This window comes from Nematostella vectensis, chromosome 2 (genome assembly GCF_932526225.1).
Source record: "Nematostella vectensis chromosome 2, jaNemVect1.1, whole genome shotgun sequence".
NCBI classification, from domain to species: Eukaryota; Metazoa; Cnidaria; class Anthozoa; order Actiniaria; family Edwardsiidae; genus Nematostella; species Nematostella vectensis.
Window position 1 is genome coordinate 6,003,100 of NC_064035.1, and position 23,572 is coordinate 6,026,671.

Consider the following 23,572-nt stretch of genomic DNA (forward strand, 5'->3'; position numbering starts at 1 on the left):
TAATAATAATAATAATTTAATATAGCATTATAAAAATCTCAATGCTTTACAAACATCCTACTCTATTCTACTCAATAATTTTGCTAAAACTCTATCTTACACATATATAACTGATGCAAATATATACATATACACACATACACACATATATATATATATCTTAATACTAATACTTATGATAATATTTCTAATGGTTAAAAACTAATCAATTGTTGTAGTGCTTACAAAATAAGTACGTCTTTAAAGACGATTTAAATTTGCTGAGACAGTCGGTGTTTCTAATGTGTAGGGGGAGGGAGTTCCATAATTTAGCTGCAAAGTTTGAAAAAGATCTGTCCCCATAAGTTTTTGTTCGTGATTTAGGAAAGACGAGAAGGTTCTTGTTAGCAGATCTAAGGGATCGAGATGGCGTATACGGTGTTAAGAGTTCAGTGATATATTCAGGAGCCTGGTTGTGGAGAGCTTTATGTGTGATTGTAAAAATTTTAAAGTCTATTCTAGAAGCAACAGGTAGCCAGTGAAGTTCCTTAAGAATGGGTGTAATGGCGTCCCTCTTCTTAGCACCAACGATTAGTCTTGCGGCAGAGTTCTGAACACGCTGTAGTTTGGCTATTTTTTTTTCTTGGAGTCCAGACAGAAGACTATTACAGGCATCTAGTTTTGAAGTTATGAAAGCATGAATGAGCTGTTCACAGTTATTGCGGTCAAGGTATTTCCGTATTCTGCCAATGTTCCTTATAGAATGGTAAGCTGATTTGCAGATGCTGTTGACATGATTTGTCATAGATAAACTCGAATCTATGATTACTCCGAGGTCGCGTGCTGCCTGGGCTGGTTTGATGAAATGTCCATCAACGTCGATTTCAGGAATTATGTTGGTTGACGTGAATCGAGATGAGATATGTACAATTTCCGTTTTATCGGGGTTACAAGCGAGGCCATTTGACGTACACCAGATGAGGATATCCTTGACACAGACTTCAAGCCTTGATAGAACTGAAGACCGATCTTCAGACGGGCAGATGGACATATATAACTGCGTGTCATCAGCATACATCATCGCACCAAGACCATGTGCACGAACAGCATCTTCGATAGGCGCGAAAAACAAAGAGAACAACAACGGGCCGAGTACAGAACCCTAAGGAACGCCATAACGCAGTGGTTGGCTGGAGGATAGAACACCATCTATAAGGACTTGTTGAGTTCTGCCAGTTAGATATGATTTGAACCACTGGAGTGCTATCTCATTAATTCCATAACGATGTTGCATACGCGACAACAGAGCCGAGTGTTCTATAGTGTCAAACGCAGCCGACAGGTCAAGGAGAACAAGTACTACTCCCTGTTGGCAGTCAATAGCGGTCAGAATGTCATTAAAGACGCGAAGAAGAGCAGTCTCTGTGCTGTGGAAGGGGCGGTAAGCAGATTGTAATTTAGCCAGTAAGCCGTTGGGGATAAGATAGTTCATCGTCTGGTTAGCAGCGACACGTTCAAGTGTTTTTGATAGGAAGGCAACGTTTGTAATCGGTCGGTAGTTTGGATATACTTCGCGGTCAAGACTCTGCTTCTTAATGGAAGGGTTGATCACTCCACCCTTGAGAGAGGTAGGGAAAACACCAGATGACAAAGATGCGTTGACAATGGAAGTGATGGCCGGGGCAATAACATCAATGGATTGTTTTAGTACACTTGTCGGCACAGGATCTAATATGCACGATTTAGGCTTGGATTGTTGTAAAATATCACGTATATAACTCACTGATACAGCAGAGAACTCAGGGAATGACGCCACACATTGTGGTTGAGCTGGCGTCACTGACATCTCCATCGTTAACAGGGGCGATGATCGTAGGTTGTCCTTTAAATGCTGAATCTTGGTAGTGAAAAATAAGATGAAATCTTCTGCAAGAGCTGTAGGTGATTCATATGATGGTAGCAACGGAACCGGCTTCACCCTGAAAAGGCCATCAATTAAACGAAATAACTGCGTCTGATTGGAACCAGATATTTGATCCTTGTAGAAGTTCCGCTTAGCTACATTCAGTGCAGTGCTGTAAGCTCTACACTTCTCTTCGTACATCTGGCGGTGGATTTCTAATCTCGATGAAACGTATCTCCGTTCTGCTTTGCGTTTCTGTCTTTTCAATAACCTAAGACTATCATCATACCAAGGTGAATAGGGTCGCAGTGTAACTGAAAAAGTGCGAACAGGAGCATGTTTCTCGATGAAGTGGTTTAGCACAGTGTTATACTGATCACATAAGACGTTGCAGTCAGAGTCATCACTCGGAGCAGAACTGTAGATGGCGGAATCCCTGATGTCATTGCACCAAGAGTCGAAATTAATTTTCCGTAACGGACGCCGATGCAGTATTTTCTTGGAGGCACATGGCTTTGGCATGTCAACATCACAAATAATGGCACTATGGTCAGATACAGAGTTAGGGAATGCAACGATTTCAGGACGTCCGCGCACTGACAAGTCGCCGTCCCGCACAACAACTAGGTCAAGGGTGTGGTCTTTTCTGTGCGTAAGACCTACTACCTTTTGCTCGAATCCAGCTGCATCGAGCATATCCAACAGTCTGACAGCATCAGCGTCACCAGGGTCTTCAATGTGAAAATTAAAGTCACCTGTTATAATTAATTTCCCAGGATCCATTGCAAGGTGTTCAAGAAGAACAGAGAAATCATCAAAGAACATTCGAGTAGTAAGCTTGTTTACTTTAGACGGTGAAGGTCTATAAACGGTGACTAGACGCATTGATGAGCTCGATGCAGTGATAGAGAGATCAACATATTCCAGAGCCTTAAAGACAGTCGACGTATTAGGTTTAACATTTAAAGCCTTTCTAAGAAAGAAACCAATGCCGCCACCTCGTCCAGCACGCGGTAGGTGAATAAAGTCGAAGTCCCGTAGAGTGTTTATTACATCGGCAACAGTGGGATCTGAGCAGTTAGGAACAGGCAACCGTGTGCTTGTGTCTTCAACCACGGTAGACTTAGAGTTGTTTTCAGCAGTCAGCCAGGTCTCAACAAGGGCTAAGACATCAATTCTTTTGGATATGACAAGAACACAGATAGATGCAGCTTTCCTGTTCATGGCACGAATATTCCAAGTAGCTAAGTGTAATCGAGGCGCACTGTCCGGTGTAATTTTTCCAGTATTTATTTTTAAGAGATTAGATGAGTTCCTGGCATTATGAGTGTTGGCGCTGGTCGAATAATCATGGCGTGTGGTGATTAACACAGGTAGGTGTTGGCTATTGTTCTCGCAAAGCTTAGTTCCATAAACAATAGAATGGTTGCGGCCAGGATCACTTGAGATCGCGGTGTTGACATGAAGTTGCAACTCAAGTTGTAAATTAGCTTCAGATCTCTTCCTCTTTCCAGCTCTTTTCCCTCTGAATCTGAATATACCCAGGTGCTTTAGTGTGCAAAATAATGAGATATTAACAGGTTTCAGAAACAGATTCCTTGTTCTCATTTGGCGGCGAATACTATAGAGGGACTCACGAGAGAATGTTGGTGTTGTTTTAGTGTACGAAGCTGTATGCAAATCCATAGCAGGTCTCGAAGAATAATCTAAGTGAATTTCTGGGCCAGGGTTTATAGAAATGTCCATAAATATTGTAACATCAATCGGAGGATCATGTCCTGGGATTGCTAGGGATGTGTAGCCATGTTTTGATATCTTGGTGAGGGAACGCGTCGATCGGTGAAACCCTGATGGCACCAAGCGCAATAAGACTGGCAAAGGCTTGAAAACAGTGCAAAAAAGCCCGAACTGGTGTTGCCTTGGGCGTTTCGGCGAAGACGAATCCATTTCATTGATTGAGAGATTTTGATGAGGAACAGTACCGATCATACACAAAATTAAATACAGAGCAAAAAACATCGTGGCCGCCATGATCGGCGCCTGCGCAATTCCCAAAGAGACAAGAATAAAGTGAGCCCGTAAATTTTAGAAATACTTGCACATTACAAAATAGAGCGTATTTACAACGTATTTAACACCATAAGCACACTCCCCATGCAAGTACGACTTCAGTCGAATTTGTATGTAAGGTGGGATTCCGAGTGAAATACGGAATTCTAAGAAAGTTACAACTTATTATTCATCAAAAATATTTTTCTTTCTTTGCGAAGCCCAGCGCCAGAAAGAAATCCTCATTTAACTTCGGATATCGAGACATATCAAGGTTGTCTCATCAACAACGATCGCACTAAGATTTCGGATGGGGAGGTCGCTACAGCGCTGATCTAAACTCGGAGGCTTACATCTCTTCAGCTGCGCAGCAAATATCATTTGCTCTTTGGCGTAAGAGTCATTCTCTAATTTAACACTTGTTTCCGAGGCTTTCTGCCTCCTTGATCTTGTCGCATATCAACCCCAAGAGGGAACCAATGGCTAAAATTTTCGGACTTTCATCGCCAGACCCGAAGCTAAAAAATACTTGGTTTGTAAAAAGGACGGACTATTATTTTCTTTGGCGGGGGGGGGGGGGGGGGGGGGGATGCTCACCTTACATTTTGTTCTTATTTAATTCTTCCTTTCTTTCACCTAATCAACAATGATTCGGAAATACATAGACAGGCAAACACCGAGGTGATCCCGAGTCCCTAATTCCTCAGTTCCTAATCGGGGTCAGTGGGGTACGTTACAAGAAATGCTAAAATGGTAAAAAATACCTCATTTACCGAGTAAAAATTACGGATAATTAAATAAAAACTGAACCTTAAAGTGACCCCGATCAGAATCATCCGAAAAAAGGGGAATTCTTTTTCATTTTTTGACCAGTTTCTAATCTGTTCCTACTCGTGACCGGAAGTAGTAACGAGTTCCCAGTCCGGGCTTGTACTCTCGTTCCTAATCTAAAAATCATGCAAATCTCTATGAATTTCTTATAAAAAAATAATTCCACTTCTTTCGGATGATTCTAATTATATCCCGGTCATTTCTAGTCCAGTTTCTATCTAAATATCCGTAATTTTTGAGATGTCGCCAAGTGTGTGATCCAAGCGTGACTTTCACCACAGGCAGCCTAAGGCTACCGTCACTGTTTTCACGATAAAGTATTTTTTTTCGCTAACATATAAATTCCCCTATACATTCCTTTATAAACCACTTGGTAGCATTAAATGATAGTCCCCATAGGCTCCCGTTGAAGGGACTGATGGTTGGCTGGGCTACTTATTTGACGAGAGCAATTTGCGTCATCAGCAAATAAGGCGAAGCTGCTTCCAGGGCTCACCACATCGGGAAGGTCGTTCACGTACAACAAGAGGAGGAACGGCCCGAGCAGACTACCTTGAGGCACACCAGAATGAACTCGGGACAGGTTGGAAAAAGCCCACCGTCAACCAGAACCCTCTAAAATCTTGTTGTGAGGTAGTCAGAGAACCAGCGTAGCAAGGGCCCACGATCCCAAACATAGACAGCTTATGGAGGGGCTTGCGGTGAAGCACAGAATCAAATGCCTTCGAAGTCCAAGTACACAACATCTGTTTCTTTCCCAGCATCCAGCGCCTCTCCCAGATCGTGAAGGACTGTAAGTAGCTGTGTTACGCAGGACCTGCCACTGATGAAACCGTGCTGAAGGGACGATTACGTAGGACCTGCCACTGATGAAGCCGTGCTGAAGGGACGATAGCAGTTTAAGCAGATAAGTTATAAAGATGGTTTAGAACAAATCTCTCGTACACCTTGCTAACAATAGCAAGGAGAGAAATCGGTCTGTAGTTGGGAATTTTAGACTTTTTTCTTTTCTTGATAACAGGCAGATAGCCAGAACGCAGCGATAGGTTGAAAAGCGCATAGAGGGAAGGAGCCAACTGGTCTGCGCACTCGCGTAGCTGTCTTTGTAGAACAAAGATAATAGGAGACAAAGCAGCTGCGTACTTACTCCCCTAAAGAGCAGAGAGTCCAAGGACGAGCATTTTAGATTTTGTCACTTTATTTGATACGTTTATTTGATGACCGAAATAAGCCAATCAGTGTTCGCCATCGAACGGAGAACATGCAAAAACATGGGGTCTTGTTGCCGGCTCTCATTTTCCCTTTTCCTCGCCACAGGAATTCCGAATCTCCGGAGAGCTAGTCTGTTTTATCAGCTGCTTTCAGTGTCACGCACTGAAAGCGGCTGCTAAGCATACTACCGGAGAGCCGGCTAACAGGCTAGTTCAACGTTTGTTGAGAACATTCATTGACAGGCGTTCCTTCCTAGCCACAGGCAACCGCAGTATAATATTTTCTGCTCACTTGGAAAAAAAATAATCATAAGTTTGTTTGCACTTATTAGCCTATCTTTTAGTCGTTTTACTTAAACTTAAATTACTTAAATTTTCTTGCGTGCGCTTTTGGGATTTCTCTCCGCAGACTTGGGTGGGTTACATGTTTGTGGGTACCCTGTGGCACTAGACTTGCAGCACTTTCAAAATGGCGTCCACTAGCAGGCCACTCTTACGTTGTTTCATCGCGAATAAGCCGTTTCATTTGAAGATTACCCGTGCTAATTGTATACGCAAATCGTTTGTAAGAGGCACCGCAGGTGTATCTGGCGATGGAGATATCGGTAAGGCCCTCTCTGCTTGTGAAATTGAAGTACCGAGAGTTCCATCATAGAATAAGTGGGGCTACATCGTAGACAGATTTACAGGCCCGTACCCAGGATTTTTCTTGGGGAGGGGGGGTAGGGAGGGGAGGGGGGTAGGGAGGGGAGGGGGGGGTGCGAAATCCGAAAAAGTGGACCTAATTTTTCTGGGATGGGAAGGAGGGGGGGAGGGAGTGAGTTTTCTGATAAAAATCTGACCACCCCCGAAAGAACGAAAAGCGTTTTTTTTTTGCCTTTGCAGCATCTCCAAGGGACGTTTATTGTCGGATTTGTCTATAAATACAAGTTTAACTTATGGATTAATGACATACCAGAGTAATCTAGCTTATGCTTTATAGTTTTTTCTACAAATAGCACGTCTATTGAGAACCGAAAGTGGACTTTCAACTGTTGTGTGTGTGTGTGTGGGGAGGTGTTCGCTGCACCCCTCTGGGTGCCTGGATTTGCAACATTATTATTGGTAAATTCAATTTTAACCCTAAGGGATAGCATTTGGGTTGGTTAACAGCAGTTCTTACCCCTAAGAGATAATACATGAGATGTGCAAATTTCTAAACCTAAGAGCTATAGCACTAAAAAACAAACACATTTTCCTGAATTTAGATTTATGCAATTTTCTGTCCTCTACTACCAGACAATTGCTGTCCTTAGAGCAGCAACACTATTTGGTGTTCCAGATTTAGCCTGAATATTCTGGATTCAGGATTCATCATTTCAACGTGCAATCCACCCTACCCACAGGGAGCCCACTCAACTCAGCGCATGTGTCGGGTGGTTGGGTGGGTATAGAATTAGTATTCTGAGCATGCAAATATGACCCACCGGACTTGAATGCAAACAAATTCCTGACCCCTCTGGATGTTTTTTTGTTGTTGAATTTTTCGCCAAGATGTCGTAGTCAGACCTGTTTCCATGACTGATTTTAGGTGTAATTTCAAATTGCAATTGATCATTCGCCTGTGCTTTATAATGGCAGCAATTGCCATCGGAAGTTAGCTCCATTACCAATCTAACATATGTGAAGAAATTTATTTTTTGCATTGATTTTACTTAAACACAGATGACTTCAGCAAAAGTGGCGTGGCAGAGTTTTGGAATAACTTTCACCCCTTGTCTGAATTTAAGCCTTTAGGCTTGAAATCAGGTTTTTGCAAAACCTGAATATTTCTGAAAAAATCGATGCAGAGGTAAAAAAATAAGTGTTCCAAACATGAATGGACGTAATAAAGATTAATACGTATGTATTTGGAAGGAGTTTTATTTAAGACTTCGTGACCTAATTGATATTTACAAACGAAGTTCAAAGCACATTGTTACGCCGCAAATGTAATAACTAACGCAAAATGTAACCTCAATATGAAATGTAATAACTTCAATGCAAAAGGTAATCTTAACACGAAATATAATAACATTTAACGCAAAATGTAATAAACGTTTAACGCGAAATGTAATAACTTTTCAACGCAAAATGTAATAAATTATTTAACATGAAATGTAATAATGCAAAATGTAATAACATCAAATAATAACTTTAAACCAAAAACTAAAAGCTATAACTTAGAAAAAAGATGCTAGCATGAAGTGACCAACAGTTATAGTAGTCCATCTCAAACAGACATTTCGTCTAGTTCTCTCCAAACACTTGGCAGTGGTTCTGTCAGAAACCTGAGCACAGAGAAAGCAAATGGCAACTGCAGACGAGGTTGCTATCATTGAATTAGGCAATTTCTAGACACAACGTGAAATATAACATCCAAACCATCAAAACTCGTTGGTAAAATATATTATCCTTTTTTTATTGCTTTTCCATATTTTTCAAACTTTCCTCTGTATTGAACAATAGGCCTGTTCCAAAAATCCCTGGAAGCCAAGGCAAGAACAATGCACTTTTAAGTCTCACTGCCTTTCTTTCACTAAACGATCCTTCTGTATGTCTCTACGTATTAACATTCCATCATTTTCCTTATATTAGTAGAACTTTTAACTATTAGTCAAAAGATAAAGTTATTACATTTTGCGTTGAATATTTTATTACATTTTGCATTAAAAAGGTATTACATTTCGTGTTAAACATTTATTACATTTTGCGTTGAAAGTTATTACATTTGGCATTAAGATTACATTTTGCGTTGAAAGCTATTACATTTTGCGTTAAGATTACATTTTGTGTTGATTATTACATTTTGCAGCGTAACACATGCTAAATAAACAATGTGCTTAGTTGAGTGGGCTCCCTGTGCTCTACCCGGCACCATCCAGTTCTCAGTTATTTACATTCCCTTTCCAGCTCACATTTTTTCCATGAGTTTAACCCTTGCACAAGGGATTTACTATTATTGTGTTTGTCTCATTTAACCCCCTCCCCCTCTTCAGTAGATATCAGATAAAAAAGTTTCTGATTACCAAAAGATGTAGACAAATTAATTGCATTGTCTGGTAAATGTGTATTTGAGCTAATAATGATCACAAATAACTTCTTACTTTTAGGAAATATTGATAATGCTATCTCAAGACAAAAACTCCAAACTTATGAGTTCAAAAAGATTTTACCTATATCTGATGCAAGGTAAAGTATTTTATAAAATCTTATCTTATATATATTGGTCCAATCATTTTGTTCTTTTTATCCAATATAATAGGTCAAGTCAAGTTTCTCGTAATGTTTCTCATCAGCCGCTGTGGGTATGTGTGTTAAGGGAGTTTGATACAGTACAGTTTTAGTCAATTTTTTATCTATAAGTTTATTACCATTTTTCAAATATTCACTCATTGATATATATTTGTTTTGATAAAGATCATGCCATTTAGAATAACCTCTGGTGGGAAATATGTCATTCACTTGCTCCAAAAATACCAACCGGAGAAGGCTCTTGTGCTTGTTAGATCTAAAGGTTTGTTTTCTTTGTGTTAATGTTACATCTGAAACTAAATAAATGAGCAAACAAACAGCATTAATTGTGACAGCAACCAGTCCTCTGACCTGTTTAGACACACCATATTTAGTAGAAAAGGTGTAGCCAATCACACGTAGCCTGTCTACTTGTTACAAAGTGAAGTGTAGAGATTGAGCCGCTGCATGTTTTTATGCAAGTGTACAAGCTATAATTTGCCATGGTTTGTACATATCCAGATGTGGCCTACTGCATGTGCATTGCAAATAGGCTGTGGGATGACACACAAGGAAGTTTTAACCTTTATTTTTCAGATGCACTTAGCATCTGTTTAAAGCTATGTACTGCCTTGCTGAGATACTCTAAAACTTACCCTGCAGATACTGGGAGGTTGCTAAATGGGCAACATTGAAGGGTGGTACTTTTGTAGGTTTAGGCTCCTGTATCTTTTTATTGAAAAATAGTCTGGATGGGGGAGAAGGTGGGAGAGGAAGGCTTCAGTCACTCTTTTGCTGAGAGGGTGGTTACATTTTTGGGGTAGTTGGGAGGGCATGCTAAGTTATTTTTTATCTGATGAGTCAGACATTCCCTAATCGTGTGCTTTATTTCACAGCTTTGGTAAGGGAACTAAAGGCTGAACTTGAAGAGAATGGCTTTTGTTGTATTGAATACCGCTCAGCAGATACTCCTTATGTAAGTATGGACCTACTTGAAGTCAACCATCAAAGCATTTTTTATTCTGAAACTAGTGTTAAGAAGTGTTGTAGCAAGTTTTTGGGAGAATATTTTGAGACAGTTCAGTAATTACCATGTTAAGGGGCCTCTGTCAGCCGCTATTTTGTCATCCTAGCAAAGTACCAAGTATGGTTATTTGGAGATTTCTTCTCATAATTTGTCTTTCAATATTGATGGGAAACAATAAAAAAGGTGTGGCTGGCAACAGCTCATGTCTTCTTTGTAAATATAAATGTGTTTACCCTTGATAAATAGATTTTTCTTTTCAGTCCAGCGAGATTGAGTCCACTCATGGTAGCATCAGTCCAGTTGCTTTGGTACAGTATGACATTTGATGAATTAGTTTGTTGTTTGATTAAGCACACTGTGAAGCACACTTCTGATTTTAATATTTCCATCAAGGCAACTGATGAAGATGCTGGCACTTGGAGGGTGTTCCCTCAGGTTGACTTGCTCATTCTAGGTATGACAAGTAACTATGCATTTCCTGGAATATTAGACCATGGCTTCCATTGGTCCATAAAAAGTCTGTTTAATAATGGTTTTAAAATGTCAAATTTTTCTCAAATTCCAGATGAATATTTAGGGTTTCTAGCAAGGATTATACTTTGATTTATTTATTTTGGTTGTTACTGATGAAGTGTTATACTTGTGCTAAATGGATATTTCTTTCTCAGTTTATGCTGTTACTATACTTTAACAATTTTCTGGGCACTTTGTTAAATAAAGATGCAGCAAACGAGTTGGGTAGGGGCATGTACCTGTGAGCAATGCTCTTTATAGTATCTTTTTTACACATCTTCACCTTTGGCACTTACCCTCCTCTTTAGATCTGCTACTGCAAATAACAATGCCATTAATTGCTCTCAATGAATACCAAGATGCAATGCTAAGAGGTTGATCTTGTATGTATTTTAGTGCAACAACCACAAACTGGTCTTAATGTCATGAGAAAAGCTCTGAGTTCATCCAATTTCATTAGAAGTGATGGAAAGGCAGTATTCATGTACACACAAAATGATTATCCTTTTATTAACAAGGTATTCAAACCATTGTTTCATTGGCTTTTCAATGTTTAAAACGTAACCAATAATTATTGTTATGCTGTCAATCATGATGATGGTGTTGTCAATCATGTTGGTGGACTTGACATTCATGGTGATTATGTTGTCAATCATGGTGATTATGTTGTCAATCATGGTGGTAATGTTGTCAATCATGTTGATGTTGTTGTCTAAGATACTGATTATGTTGTCAATCATGGTGATTATGTTGTCAATTATGGTGGTAATGTTGTCAATCATGTTGATGTTGTTGTCTAAGATACTGATTATGTTGTCAATCATGGTGATAGTGTTGTCAATTGTAGTTATTGTGATGTCAATCATTGTGATGCTGTTGACAGTCATTGTGTTGAGTTTGCCAATCGTGATCTTGTTGGTTTTAATAAGTTGTCTAATTAGCAATCATTATTATTTGTATCATCTGCTTTAGCTCCAGAAAAATAATTTTGTTGTGAACCAATTGACTCCCCCATCGTTCTACCAAGATAACACCATGCTCAGAGCTACACAGTTTTGCTCGGAGCTGACCAGAACAGAACAGGATGGAGAGGTATACAGTACGGCTCTCAAACACATTACCCACTGCTCGCAAAACTTTAGGGTGACTGTTTTATCATAACTTATTTGCTTTTTAATCATCGCTTCCAGGCCTCATCCTTAGCACTCCACCACAGGAGTCCCGAACCTGAATTACAAGCCCCACTTCCCGCCAAAACTCCTCAGTATGCTGTGTTTCACCCACCTGTCCCAGTCTCCTCGCACGTGAGTCTGGGTGCAATTCTATTCACGTATTACATTCCATTTCAATTCTGGTGGGTAATTCTAGACAAAAAAAATGAAAGTTAATACAGAAAATTCCATTCTGGAATGAACGAAAAAGGAAGTGTTTAGAACCTTTTTGTGATATAAGAAACATATTGTCTAAAACTCATCCATAGCTGACATGCATCTATTTTAGATTTCAGAGCGAGGCAGGCTTTGTGACCACGCTCGGTTGTATGTCCGTGGGGGGTCTGGCGGCCAGGGTTCTATGGCGCATGCGGGAATGGGCGGAGATGGTGGTGACGTCATTCTGGAGTGCCGCGATGGAGCCAGTCTACAACCTTTCACTTTGCGGGAAAATCGACGATTCACTGCGGGTCGCGGGACTCATTACTCGTGAGTGCGGGACTGACTACTCGTGAGTGTGGGTAACGGGACTCGTTTCTCGTGAGTGCGGGTCACACGACTCGTTACTCGTGAGTGCGCGTCACAGGACTCATTACTCGTGAGTGCGGGTCACAGTACTAATTACTCGTGAGTGCGGGTCACAGGACTCATTACTCGTGAGTGCGGGTCACGGGATTCATTACTCGTGAGTGGGGGTCACGGGCCATTTAAACTTTAAAAGGCAGGACCCGTGCAAGATTATTCTGATATGACATTTCACCCATTCGTTTAAACACGAACGCGCACTATAAAAGGGACTTGCCTTAGGTAAGCTGTCATTCGTCATTTGACTTTAGTGAAGAACTCCGTAGAGAGAAGCTGTGATACAGTTCAAAATTGGCCGGAAACACTCCATTGAAGTAAACACAGTCTATTGTTAGCCATTTCTTAGAACAAAATGAAAAATAACGGAGGATTAGATAGGCTTTGAAGTGGTGAATTTTGCAAATTTGTTGTTTGTCCGCACGCGCACCGGAATGACGCCATTACGAATGTGTTTAATTTCTCAATGGCAATATTTGTTCTTGTTTTGGTAGACATTTGACTCCAAACACTTTTCCGAATATGCCTGATAGTTCTTTATCATTCTTTTGTACTTTAAAGTTGTCGAAGTTTGTCGTACGGCTTTACTTTTTGCTATGTTTTTTTTTCTGGCAGTTTCAATGAAGTCTAACTGCGAATGAAGACGACTTGCGCGAGAGCTTGCAAAAAGGGGTGGAGCTAACCCTTATATAGCGCGCGTTCGTGTTTAAAACTTCCCGATGCACTAAATGAGCTTCCCCACTTTAAACTTTATAGCAGCCTTAAAAGGCGGAAGAGAGGTATCAGGGGACTGGATCTAGTCGTGCCAGTCCCTCCCGGTACAACTGTTACCACTGACGATGGCCGATTTATTGGCAAGCTGGAGGAGCTTGGCACCAGGCTCCTGGTAGCCCGAGGTGGCCGTGGGGGAAATCCTTCGACCGAAGACTGGGGCGGTGAGAAAGGAAACGCCTGCATTATTAGGATCGATTTGAAACTCGCCGCGGACGTAGGCCTTGTAGGGTAAAGATGAGTGATTTGGGTTCCAGCGCAATGCGGAGGGTGTATACTGCTATTATCACCATTTATCATCATCGATCATCATTATCATCACCATAATCACCATCGCCACCATCATCGCCATTACCATCACCGTCGTCAACATCATCTTCATAATTTTAGCACCAATCAGTTCCACCATCATATTAGGACATCATTATATTAGGTCTTTTTTAAAGAATCGATGATGCAGTTTTGGCGTTTAATACGTCTCAAGGTACACATACCCTTTATTTAGATAAGAAACAGACAAAATAAATAACCTAAAGCTTCCAATAGCGAAGAGAGATAGATGGGTTCACAGACGAAAGACCGTTAAACAATTCACAGGAATGTGAACAGTCGTTTCCATCGCTCTTAGATGAGTCAACAGACGAAAGACCGTTAAACAATTCACAGGAATGTGAACAGTCGCTTCCATCGCTCTTTTTCGCAGTTTCCCAAATGCTGGCAAGTCCACCCTTCTTGGTATGTTAACACAAGCTGACCCTACTGTCGCTGATTACCCCTGTAAGTATGTCCTTTGAACATCAAAAAATACGGTGTTTACAGTAAAGAGCTCAAGTCAGACCTTTTTGTTTTCACAGTGGAAGACACATGAGTAAAAAAACCTCGAAAGTTTTATACTTCATTTATCAAATTCAATAAAGAATATGGCAATAACTTACCCAAATCAGGCGATGGATGGATGCTTTCTCATTTGTATTTTGCTTTAATGACTTCTTTCTGTCGTTTTTTTTTCTTGTAGTTACCACGCTACGACCAGTAATCGGCATGCTGGGGCAACACGACGATTCTCAGGTCTAATTCGTACCCTTCTCGACGTTTATTCGTTTGTAAAGAAACATTATTAAGCTTGTTTTTAACTGGCGATATCCCTTTGGCTTTTAGATCAGTGTGGCAGACTTACCAGGCCTTGTAGAAGGAGCACATCTCAATCGAGGAATGGGACACAAATTTCTTAAGCACGTGGAAGGCACTAGACTTCTGGCCCTAGTGGTACGCACGGCACTACCCCTCTTCCTTTTTTTTGTATATTGTATTTATTTTTTGTTATCAAATAAATGCAAATGAAATCTTCTTTCACTGGTATTATTATTTGGAACACACTAAAGATAACACATATTTAAGTTCGTCTGAAACACACTCAGGATAACACATGCTCAAGTTTCTTAAAGAACACACTAAAGGTAATACATGTTCAAGTTCGTTTGTTAAATGCCGAGCTTGCCTTTCAGGTTGATGTAAACGGGTTTCAGTTGTCGAGTGCACATCCGAGGAGGACTGCATTTGAGTCATTATGTCTACTGTTGAAGGTAATGCATGTCTTGCTCACGCAAACACTGCTAAGCTGCGCTGACGTTTCGAGCAACCTTGTTCTGCACCTACCTCTACCACTACGCTGGCATTCTAGTTTTTCTGCAGCATATCTGTAGTCTTTCTGGCTATGTGTTGCTGACCGTTTGCCTTCATTCCCTGACAGGAGCTTGTTTTGTACGAGAGCAGGCTGACATACCAGCCCAAGCTCTTGATTGTGAGTAAAATGGACTGTGAACGGGCGGACTCAAAATACCAGGAATTGCTGGAGCAGCTACAAACACTTCGTAACCCAGGTACAGGTCCACTTTTATAACTCCACGGATATAGGAACCGAGTTTACTTTAGCTTCCAAAGGGTGGATCCAGGATTCTTTGGGAGGGAAGGGGGGGGGGGGGGGGGGGGGGCGATTGGCAAAAGGTTTCAGCTCCCCATACATTTCAGCCTACGGGAGGGGTTGGTTTATTTGCCCCCTCTTGCACCACCTCTGCCAGCGAGCTGTAGAGGTCTGCCTCAAATGTCAATTGTTTTTAAGTGGTTGTTAATGTTATTTCAGGCCCTTTAGGTTCTATAGTAATTTCTTGTAAATAATTCATACCCTACAAAACAACAAGATGATAGGTAAACGATCTAATTTTGAGAACTAGTGAAACCTTTTATTGCTTTCCATTTACCAGGGGGACTACTAGTCGCACTCGGACAGATCTCCGCTGATTCGCCGGCCTCGCAGGAGCCGGGACTAAGGGATCTTTTGGACATGCGCAGTGTCGAGTTTGATGACGTCATACCGATCTCTGCCTTATCAGGGGAGGGAATGGAGCGCATGCGCGAACGAATAAATGAGATGGTTCCAGGATCACAGGGAAGGAGCTGACTTTTAAGCTTTTTTTAAATTTTGTTTTAGTATAAAACTTTCCAGCCTATTAAGGCCGAAAGGGCTGTTTACACCATGCTGGGAGGTGTGAAGTGTTTCTCCAACATTTCCTTCGTCTTTTGTTCAACCGAGCTAGCTGATGTACTGTTTGCGGGAGGTTTCAAGGAAAGAGTAGTTTGTTCACTCAGCTACGCAGTTATGTACACATTGTAAGAACATTGTATCATATGAGTGATTTTATGCCGTGTGCAATCGCTTGAAAGAAGCCATCTCTTGTCTCTCTACTGTTGCCGACAGGTGGCGAAGAGAAACGTTTTAGCTCGACACCTTCGCCCTTTTGGCAGCAACCTCCCTTTCCTAGAAAAGTAAAAAAAAATAGTTTAGGGTAAGGTAGTAGTTTTATAGAAAGAAAGCCCGCGCGAGTGAGGTAAATAGGCAATACCGTTCCAAACTCATAGTAGTGCGGTGCCAACCCGTACAGCCATTCCGGCTCAATCTAAAAACGAGATAGATAAATAACAATGTCTTGATTTCGCATACTGTACGTGCGTCTGTGAGACGATATGCTTGAAATGGCAGTACTATATTCCCACTGGGGTCACCCGCTAACAATGTCTCAAGATCGTGATTAAGGTATGGGAGAAGCGATCGTGATTAAGGTATGGGAGAAGCGATCGTGATTTAAGGTATGGGAGAAGCGATCGTGATTTAAGGTATGGGAGAAGCGATCGTGATTTAAGGTATGGGAGAAGCGATCGTGATTAAGGTATGGGAGAAGCGATCGTGATTAAGGTATGGGAGAAGCGATCGTGATTAAGGTATGGGAGAAGCGATCGTGATTTAAGGTATGGGAGAAGCGATCGTGATTAAGGTATGGGAGAAGCGATCGTGATTAAGGTATGGGAGAAGCGATCGTGATTAAGGTATGGGAGAAGCGATCGTGATTAAGGTATGGGAGAAGCGATCGTGATTTAAGGTATGGGAGAAGCGATCGTGATTAAGGATATGGGAGAAGCGATCGTGATTAAGGTATGGGAGAAGCGATCGTGATTAAGGATATGGGAGAAGCGATCGTGATTAAGGTATGGGAGAAGCGATCGTGATTAAGGTATGGGAGAAGCGATCGTGATTTAAGGTATGGGAGAAGCGATCGTGATTAAGGTATGGGAGAAGCGATCGTGATTTAAGGTATGGGAGAAGCGATCGTGATTAAGGATATGGGAGAAGCGATCGTGATTAAGGTATGGGAGAAAGGATCGTGATTAAGGTATGGGAGAAAGGATCGTGATTAAGGTATGGGAGAAGCGATCGTGATTAAGGTATGGGAGAAACGATCGTGATTAAGGTATGGGAGAAGCGATCGTGATTAAGGTATGGGAGAAGCGATCGTGATTTAAGGTATGGGAGAAGCGATCGTGATTAAGGTATGGGAGAAGCGATCGTGATTTAAGGTATGGGAGAAGCGATCGTGATTAAGGTATGGGAGAAAGGATCGTGATTAAGGTATGGGAGAAAGGATCGTGATTAAGGATATGGGAGAAGCGATCGTGATTAAGGTATGGGAGAAAGGATCGTGATTAAGGTATGGAAGAAAGGATCGTGATTAAGGTATGGGAGAAAGGATCGTGATTAAGGATATGGGAGAAGCGATCGTGATTAAGGTATGGGAGAAAGGATCGTGATTAAGGTATGGGAGAAGCGATCGTGATTAAGGTATGGGAGAAGCGATCGTGATTTAAGGTATGGGAGAAGCGATCGTGATTAAGGATATGGGAGAAGCGATCGTGATTAAGGATATGGGAGAAGCGATCGTGATTAAGGTATGGGAGAAAGGATCGTGATTAAGGTATGGGAGAAAGGATCGTGATTAAGGTATGGGAGAAGCGATCGTGATTAAGGTATGGGAGAAACGATCGTGATTAAGGTATGGGAGAAGCGATCGTGATTAAGGTATGGGAGAAGCGATCGTGATTAAGGTATGGGAGAAGCGATCGTGATTAAGGTATGGGAGAAAGGATCGTGATTAAGGTATGGGAGAAAGGATCGTGATTAAGGTATGGGAGAAGCGATCGTGATTAAGGTATGGGAGAAGCGATTGTGATTAAGGTATGGGAGAAGCGATCGTGATTAGGGTATGGGAGAAGCGATCGTGATTAAGGTATGGGAGAAGCCATCGTGATTAGGGTATGGGAGAAGCGATCGTGATTAAGGTATGGGAGAAGCGATCGTGATTTAAGGTATGGGAGAAGCGATCGTGATTAAGGATATGGGAGAAGCGAGTCCTGAGGAAGTAGTGAGGTGGTGCAGTCGAAAGGACGCGAAGTAAAACATTCCCAAATGGATCCACAATATTTAGCCGGAGATGTGCAAGAATTGCAAAAAGCGGCTATTTTTACGCTTAACCTCAGTGCGAATAATCACATTTCAAATGGCAGTGATCATAAGGTGAATAAATGACTAAGCCTGTGGGGGGAGGGGTGGGGGTGGGTTACCGAATATGTAAACCTGTGAGAGGAGCTTACTTTTGTGACGTCGCGCATGTAATATTGTGACGTCTGTAAAATCTCGTGGTATACAACCCTGTAAATTAATAGTGAAAAGACTGTTGAGCGATTATCTGTTTCGACACGAGTTGAGTTTATTGGTTCTTTGCTCAAAAGTGTTTTCCTTTGTCGAAAAAATAGCAACAATGTTTTCAATGGTTAGACAAAAGAAGTTTATTTCCTTTATATACATAGTGTCGGGCGTGCCCTTACCATGGCGGTGGTTTCTCTGTGTACAGAACCGACATCGGATGGATATGAAGCGCATGATCATCACGAACGCTCCTGCAGAAATATCGTGTCAATCTTATGATAGATGAAAACTAAAGAACAAATTAAAGAAACTAGGAAGATGAGGGTGCTGCTACTGGTGACGATCATCATAATGGTGATGATAATTTGACGATGATGACCATTGTGGAAGTGGTGGTGGTGGTGATGGCGATGATTAAGGTGGCTAATATGGTGATGATGATTGTGGCGGTGATGATGCTGGTGATGAATATTATGATGATGGAGGTAGTGGTGATGGCGGCGATGATGGTATGGTGGTGGTGATGATGACGATGATTTGGATGCGAATATTATGGCGGTGATGATGCTGGTGGTGGTGATTATGACGATGATGGTTGTGTTGATGATGCTGGTGGTGGTGATTATGACGATGATGGTGGTTGTGTTGATGATGCTGGTGGTGGTGATTATGACGATGATGATGGTTGTGTTGATGATGCTGGTGGTGGTGATTATGACGATGATGGTGGTTGTGTTGATGATGCTGGTGGTGGTGATTATGACGATGATGATGGTTGTGTTGATGATGCTGGTGGTGGTGATTATGACGATGATGGTGGTTGTGTTGATGATGCTGGTGGTGGTGATTATGACGATGATGATGGTTGTGTTGATGATGCTGGTGGTGGTGATTATGACGATGATGGTGGTTGTGTTGATGATGCTGGTGGCGGTGATGATGCTGGTGGTGGTGATTATGACGATGATGGTGGTTGTGTTGATGATGCTGGTGGTGGTGATTATGACGATGACGGTGGTTGTGTTGGTGATTATGACGATGATGGTGGTTGTGTTGATGATGCTGGTGGTGGTGATTATGACGATGATGGTGGTTGTGTTGATGATGCTGGTGGTGGTGATTATGACGATGATGGTGGTTGTGTTGATGATGCTGGTGGTGGTGATGATGACGATGATGCTGGTGATGATGACGATGCTGGTGGTTGAGAAGGCTACCTGTAGCATCCACTGGGGTGATAGCGCGCAGCGTTTGAGAAAAATCCTGCCACAATACAGCGACAGACCTGATCGACATCTCCTATAGAAACAAGACATGACGAGTATAAGATGATCCCTTAAAGTATTTGACAGGGGTAAGGTAATGTGAATAGACAGACTCATTTCTGTGGATTTGGCATGAACATTTGGACAGCACGATTTAGTTGTTTGCGATACTTCCAGTCGTAGAGTGTAAATGAGCCTACGACTTCGCTTCGATGCTCGACTACGAAAGTCGTAGAGTGTTAATGAGCCTACGACTTCGCTACGATGCTCGACTACGAAAGTCGTAGAGTGTAAATTAGCCTACGACTCCGCTACGATGCTCGACTACGAAAGTCGTAGAGTGTAAATTAGCCTACGACTCCGCTACGATGCTCGACTATGAAAGTCGTAGAGTGTAAATGAGCCTACGACTCCGCTACGATGCTCGACTACGAAAGTCGTAGAGTGTAAATGAGCCTACGACTCCGCTACGATGCTCGACTACGAAAGTCGTAGAGTGTAAATTAGCCTACGACTCCGCTACGATGCTCGACTATGAAAGTCGTAGAGTGTAAATGAGCCTACGACTCCGCTACGATGCTCGACTACGAAAGTCGTAGAGTGTAAATGAGCCTACGACTCCGCTACGATGCTCGACTACGAAAGTCGTAGAGTGTAAATGAGCCTACGACTTCGCTACGATGCTCGACTACGAAAGTCGCAGAATGTAAATGAGCCTAAGACTCCGCTACGATGCTCGACTACGAAAGTCGTAGAATGTAAATGAGCCTACGACTCCGCTACGATGCTTGACTACGAAAGTCGTAGAGTGTAAATGAGCCTACGACTCCGCTACGATGCTCGACTACGAAAGTCGTAGAATGTAAATGAGCCTACGACTCCGCTACGATGCTCGACTACGAAAGTCGTAGAATGTAAATGAGCCTACGACTTCGCTACGATGCTCGACTACGAAAGTCGTAGAATGTAAATGAGCCTACGACTCCGCTACGATGCTCGACTACGAAAGTGGTAGAGTGTAAATGAGCCTACGACTTCGCTACGATGCTCGACTACGAAAGTCGTAGAGTGTAAATGAGCCTACGACTTCGCTACGATGCTCGACTACGAAAGTCGTAGAATGTAAATGAGCCTACGACTCCGCTACGATGCTCGACTACGAAAGTGGTAGAGTGTAAATGAGCCTACGACTTCGCTACGATGCTCGACTACGAAAGTCGTAGAGTGTATTTTAGGGCTAAGACATGTCCTGGACAGGTCGCATAAGACTAAATCGTGCTGTCTGAAACGGCCTTAAGAACTCAAATACAGTGAAAACCTTGGTTTGAGGTGACAATCATATCAGTGAGAATTAATTGGAAACAAAAATGTGAATTCTTCATCATCAAGCTAGTATTTGATTTGCCACAAACCGAGATTTCGTGCTGTATTGTCCATACTGTCTCCGTTCAGTTTGTACAGTAGAATTCGAAACTTGAACTTATGAGTTGATTGTTCTTGTGTTTTTCGGGGGATAAATGCGCTTACCATCACATGACACGATAGGAATCTTGAAATGCTGCAAGAGTTTCTTGAGCTGTTCCCTTATTTTGACCGAGTGCATCAGGCCTGGATGAGGTGCACATGTGAGAAGATGGAAAAAAAAACACACACACACACACACCACAAAGTAAAAATCAACACAGACACAGAACAGATAGGTACCTTTATAATTGACAAAATTATCATGACACCATCTTGAGCTCTTTTTATGCTAGAACGCAAAATGCATTATAAACGGTAAAAACATTACACAGTCAAAACCCAATAATTTGAAACTCTAAGGGAAATCAAAAAAACATTGGAATACCTTGATAAAATGCTTGGTGGTCACTGACTAGCGTGGGATGGTAGCTATACCTTAAGGATTGCTTAGTGGTCATTGACTAGCGTTAGATGGTCGCTGTACCTTAAGGAATGCTAAGTGGTCATTGACTAGCGTGAGATGGTAGGTATACCTTAAGGAATGCTTAGTGGTCATTGACTAGCGTGAGATGGTCGCTGTACCTTAAGGAATGCTAAGTGGTCATTGACTAGCGTGAGATGGTAGCTATACCTTAAGGAATTCTCTGTGGTCATTATGACTAGCGTGAGATGGTAGCTATACCTTAAGGAATGCTTAGTGGTCATTGACTAGCGTGAGATGGTAGCTATACCTTAAGGAATGCTCTGTGGTCATTATGACTAGCGTGAGATGGTAGCTATACCTTAAGAAATGCTAAGTGGCCATTGACTAGCGTGAGATGGTAGCTATACCTTAAGGAATGCTCTGTGGTCATTATGACTAGCGTCAGATGGTCGCTATACCTTAAGGAATGCTCTATGGACATTTAGTTGCGTGAGATGGTCGCCCTCGTATACAGAGAACTTTCTCCGAGCATGCTCCTGAAAGAATGATGTCGATCAGCTACCCCTTTGCTATTGTCTATATTTGTTAACGAACCACCCGGTCATTTCCCAATGCCCAACCATTCTTCTCCAAGTGAAGCCACGACTCCACTTCAAATGAGCGTAGTGTATCAAAGCGTAGTGTTGGCAAATAAATGTAAAAATATATTGTAAAAATAATATCCATTTGTTTTATTTTGGTGCGTTGATCTCTAAGAAATATATTTGAATGCCTCCACAATATAAATTTGATGTTTGCGATATAAAGAAAGCCTCATAAAACACATGGTTTGTCAGTGCAGAGTACGACATCAACTCACCGAAGCTGCCTTCTGGCTAGACGGAGTGACGAACACATTCTTAATCTGCAGCATAGCCGCGATCGTCAAGATTTCCTCAGAACACTTGAACTCCCCTACAGCACATAGTGCGAATCTCAGAGTTAAGTCCATAAAAACACCGTGCGTTACTATATTATCGTCGTCATCATTATCGTTATTGTTATAAATATCGTTATCACTGACATTATCATGTTCAATATCGTTGTTATTATTATTATCGTTATCATTATTATCATCATTGTTACTATCACTGTCATTTTCCAATTCGTTATCATTAATATTTCATTATATAGCATCCCCAGTATGATTTCATGTGTGTTTTCATGTCAAAGAGTTCACTAAAGAGAGTATACCGAGGGGTCTGTTCAATGGACTTATTTGTATTATTAGGTTGTACATCGTGGGAGTGTGTTTGGTTGAAAAACCGGCAAAAATATTATTTTAGCCTAAAACTCATAAAAAGATTATTCATTTTTTTAGCCTTCTGCGGAGCTGAAGAGACGTACCGGATATTAGCAGCATCTTGGCGATCATTGGTTCTAACGGAAACTCGGCCATTTGCACGCCCAGCGGATCCACAAGTTTGCCGTTGTCGTCTAAGGCTATATTAGAATAATACAAACATAGGTGGCGTACAATGTTTAGATGTAACTCTACTATTGCAATAGGATTGAATGGTATAATTTGTGTATCCCATATGTATTATACATGCTCGCGGCTCAACTTTCGTGAAGGGCAACCGTAAAATACGCTGTGTATCCCATCAAGGAGCATTGCATACAAGGGTGCTTCCATGTGGGGTTTCAGGGATTCAGGACCCTCCTTTTGTCAATATAGGTTGAAGTGTCAGTACGTACCATCGAGTGCGTAGAGTAGCTCCAGACCCCGTACCATGGACTGTGCAGGAGGCCTCTGATTATGAGAAAGTTTATCAAATCAGTATGGAGGATAAGCCAGGCATAATTTAAAACTACGATAATGCGTACAGACATCTATATATTTGAGATGATTTTTTCTATATTTTGAGAAACAATGATTTTTCCTTGGTTAAGCTTTGGTGTTAAAAAATGGGATTTTAGCCTAGCAGGTTCCTAAATGTTAGGTTCTTATACGCGGGTTTTTACTGTAGAATATTAGGAGAAAATCTAATATGGCCCCTCGCATATATTATATCG

The 23,572-nt window shown here is 41.6% G+C and overlaps 3 protein-coding genes across 14 annotated transcripts in view; 1 reads left to right on the forward strand and 2 right to left on the reverse strand.

Moving 5' to 3' along the window:
* LOC125560152 lies at positions 1 to 3,913 on the reverse strand. Its single transcript, XM_048722288.1, has one exon. The coding sequence runs from the start codon at positions 3,911 to 3,913 to the stop codon at positions 1,142 to 1,144; it is 2,772 nt and encodes a 923-aa protein (XP_048578245.1). The 3' UTR covers positions 1 to 1,141.
* On the forward strand, positions 2,765 to 16,049 carry LOC5517869 (GTP-binding protein 10). Of its 8 annotated transcripts, XM_048722296.1 has the most exons (21): positions 2,765 to 2,895; positions 3,183 to 3,255; positions 5,228 to 5,395; positions 5,524 to 6,578; positions 9,105 to 9,183; positions 9,257 to 9,299; positions 9,412 to 9,508; positions 10,122 to 10,201; positions 10,513 to 10,560; positions 10,646 to 10,706; positions 11,162 to 11,283; positions 11,738 to 11,857; positions 11,956 to 12,069; positions 12,266 to 12,465; positions 13,315 to 13,560; positions 14,033 to 14,106; positions 14,345 to 14,397; positions 14,488 to 14,595; positions 14,835 to 14,912; positions 15,080 to 15,209; positions 15,591 to 16,049. In XM_048722296.1, exons 4-21 carry the CDS (start codon positions 6,443 to 6,445, stop codon positions 15,785 to 15,787), a joined length of 1,986 nt encoding a protein of 661 aa, XP_048578253.1. In that variant the 5' UTR covers positions 2,765 to 2,895; positions 3,183 to 3,255; positions 5,228 to 5,395; positions 5,524 to 6,442; the 3' UTR covers positions 15,788 to 16,049. The 8 variants fall into 8 exon arrangements, with proteins under 8 accessions (XP_048578253.1, XP_048578255.1, XP_048578254.1 ...); XM_048722298.1 differs by lacking the exon at positions 5,228 to 5,395; XM_048722297.1 differs by lacking the exon at positions 3,183 to 3,255 and having other exon boundaries at positions 2,769 to 2,895.
* Positions 15,548 to 23,572, reverse strand: part of LOC5517932 (probable ATP-dependent RNA helicase DHX35) — a 16,601-nt gene continuing 8,576 nt past the window's right edge. For 3 of the 5 annotated variants that reach the window (XM_048722290.1, XM_048722289.1, XM_048722293.1), the window contains 10 exons: positions 23,255 to 23,309; positions 22,904 to 22,999; positions 22,377 to 22,471; positions 21,976 to 22,053; positions 21,334 to 21,382; positions 21,157 to 21,237; positions 19,582 to 19,663; positions 18,544 to 18,615; positions 18,310 to 18,367; positions 15,548 to 16,283 (listed from right to left, as the gene is read on the reverse strand). In XM_048722290.1, coding sequence (XP_048578247.1) covers positions 16,011 to 16,283; positions 18,310 to 18,367; positions 18,544 to 18,615; positions 19,582 to 19,663; positions 21,157 to 21,237; positions 21,334 to 21,382; positions 21,976 to 22,053; positions 22,377 to 22,471; positions 22,904 to 22,999; positions 23,255 to 23,309 — 939 coding nt within the window. In that variant the 3' untranslated portion in view covers positions 15,548 to 16,010. The remainder of the gene's footprint in view (positions 16,284 to 18,309; positions 18,368 to 18,543; positions 18,616 to 19,581; positions 19,664 to 21,156; positions 21,238 to 21,333; positions 21,383 to 21,975; positions 22,054 to 22,376; positions 22,472 to 22,903; positions 23,000 to 23,254; positions 23,310 to 23,572) is intronic. The other 2 variants (XM_048722291.1, XM_048722292.1) reach the window with 2 other exon arrangements.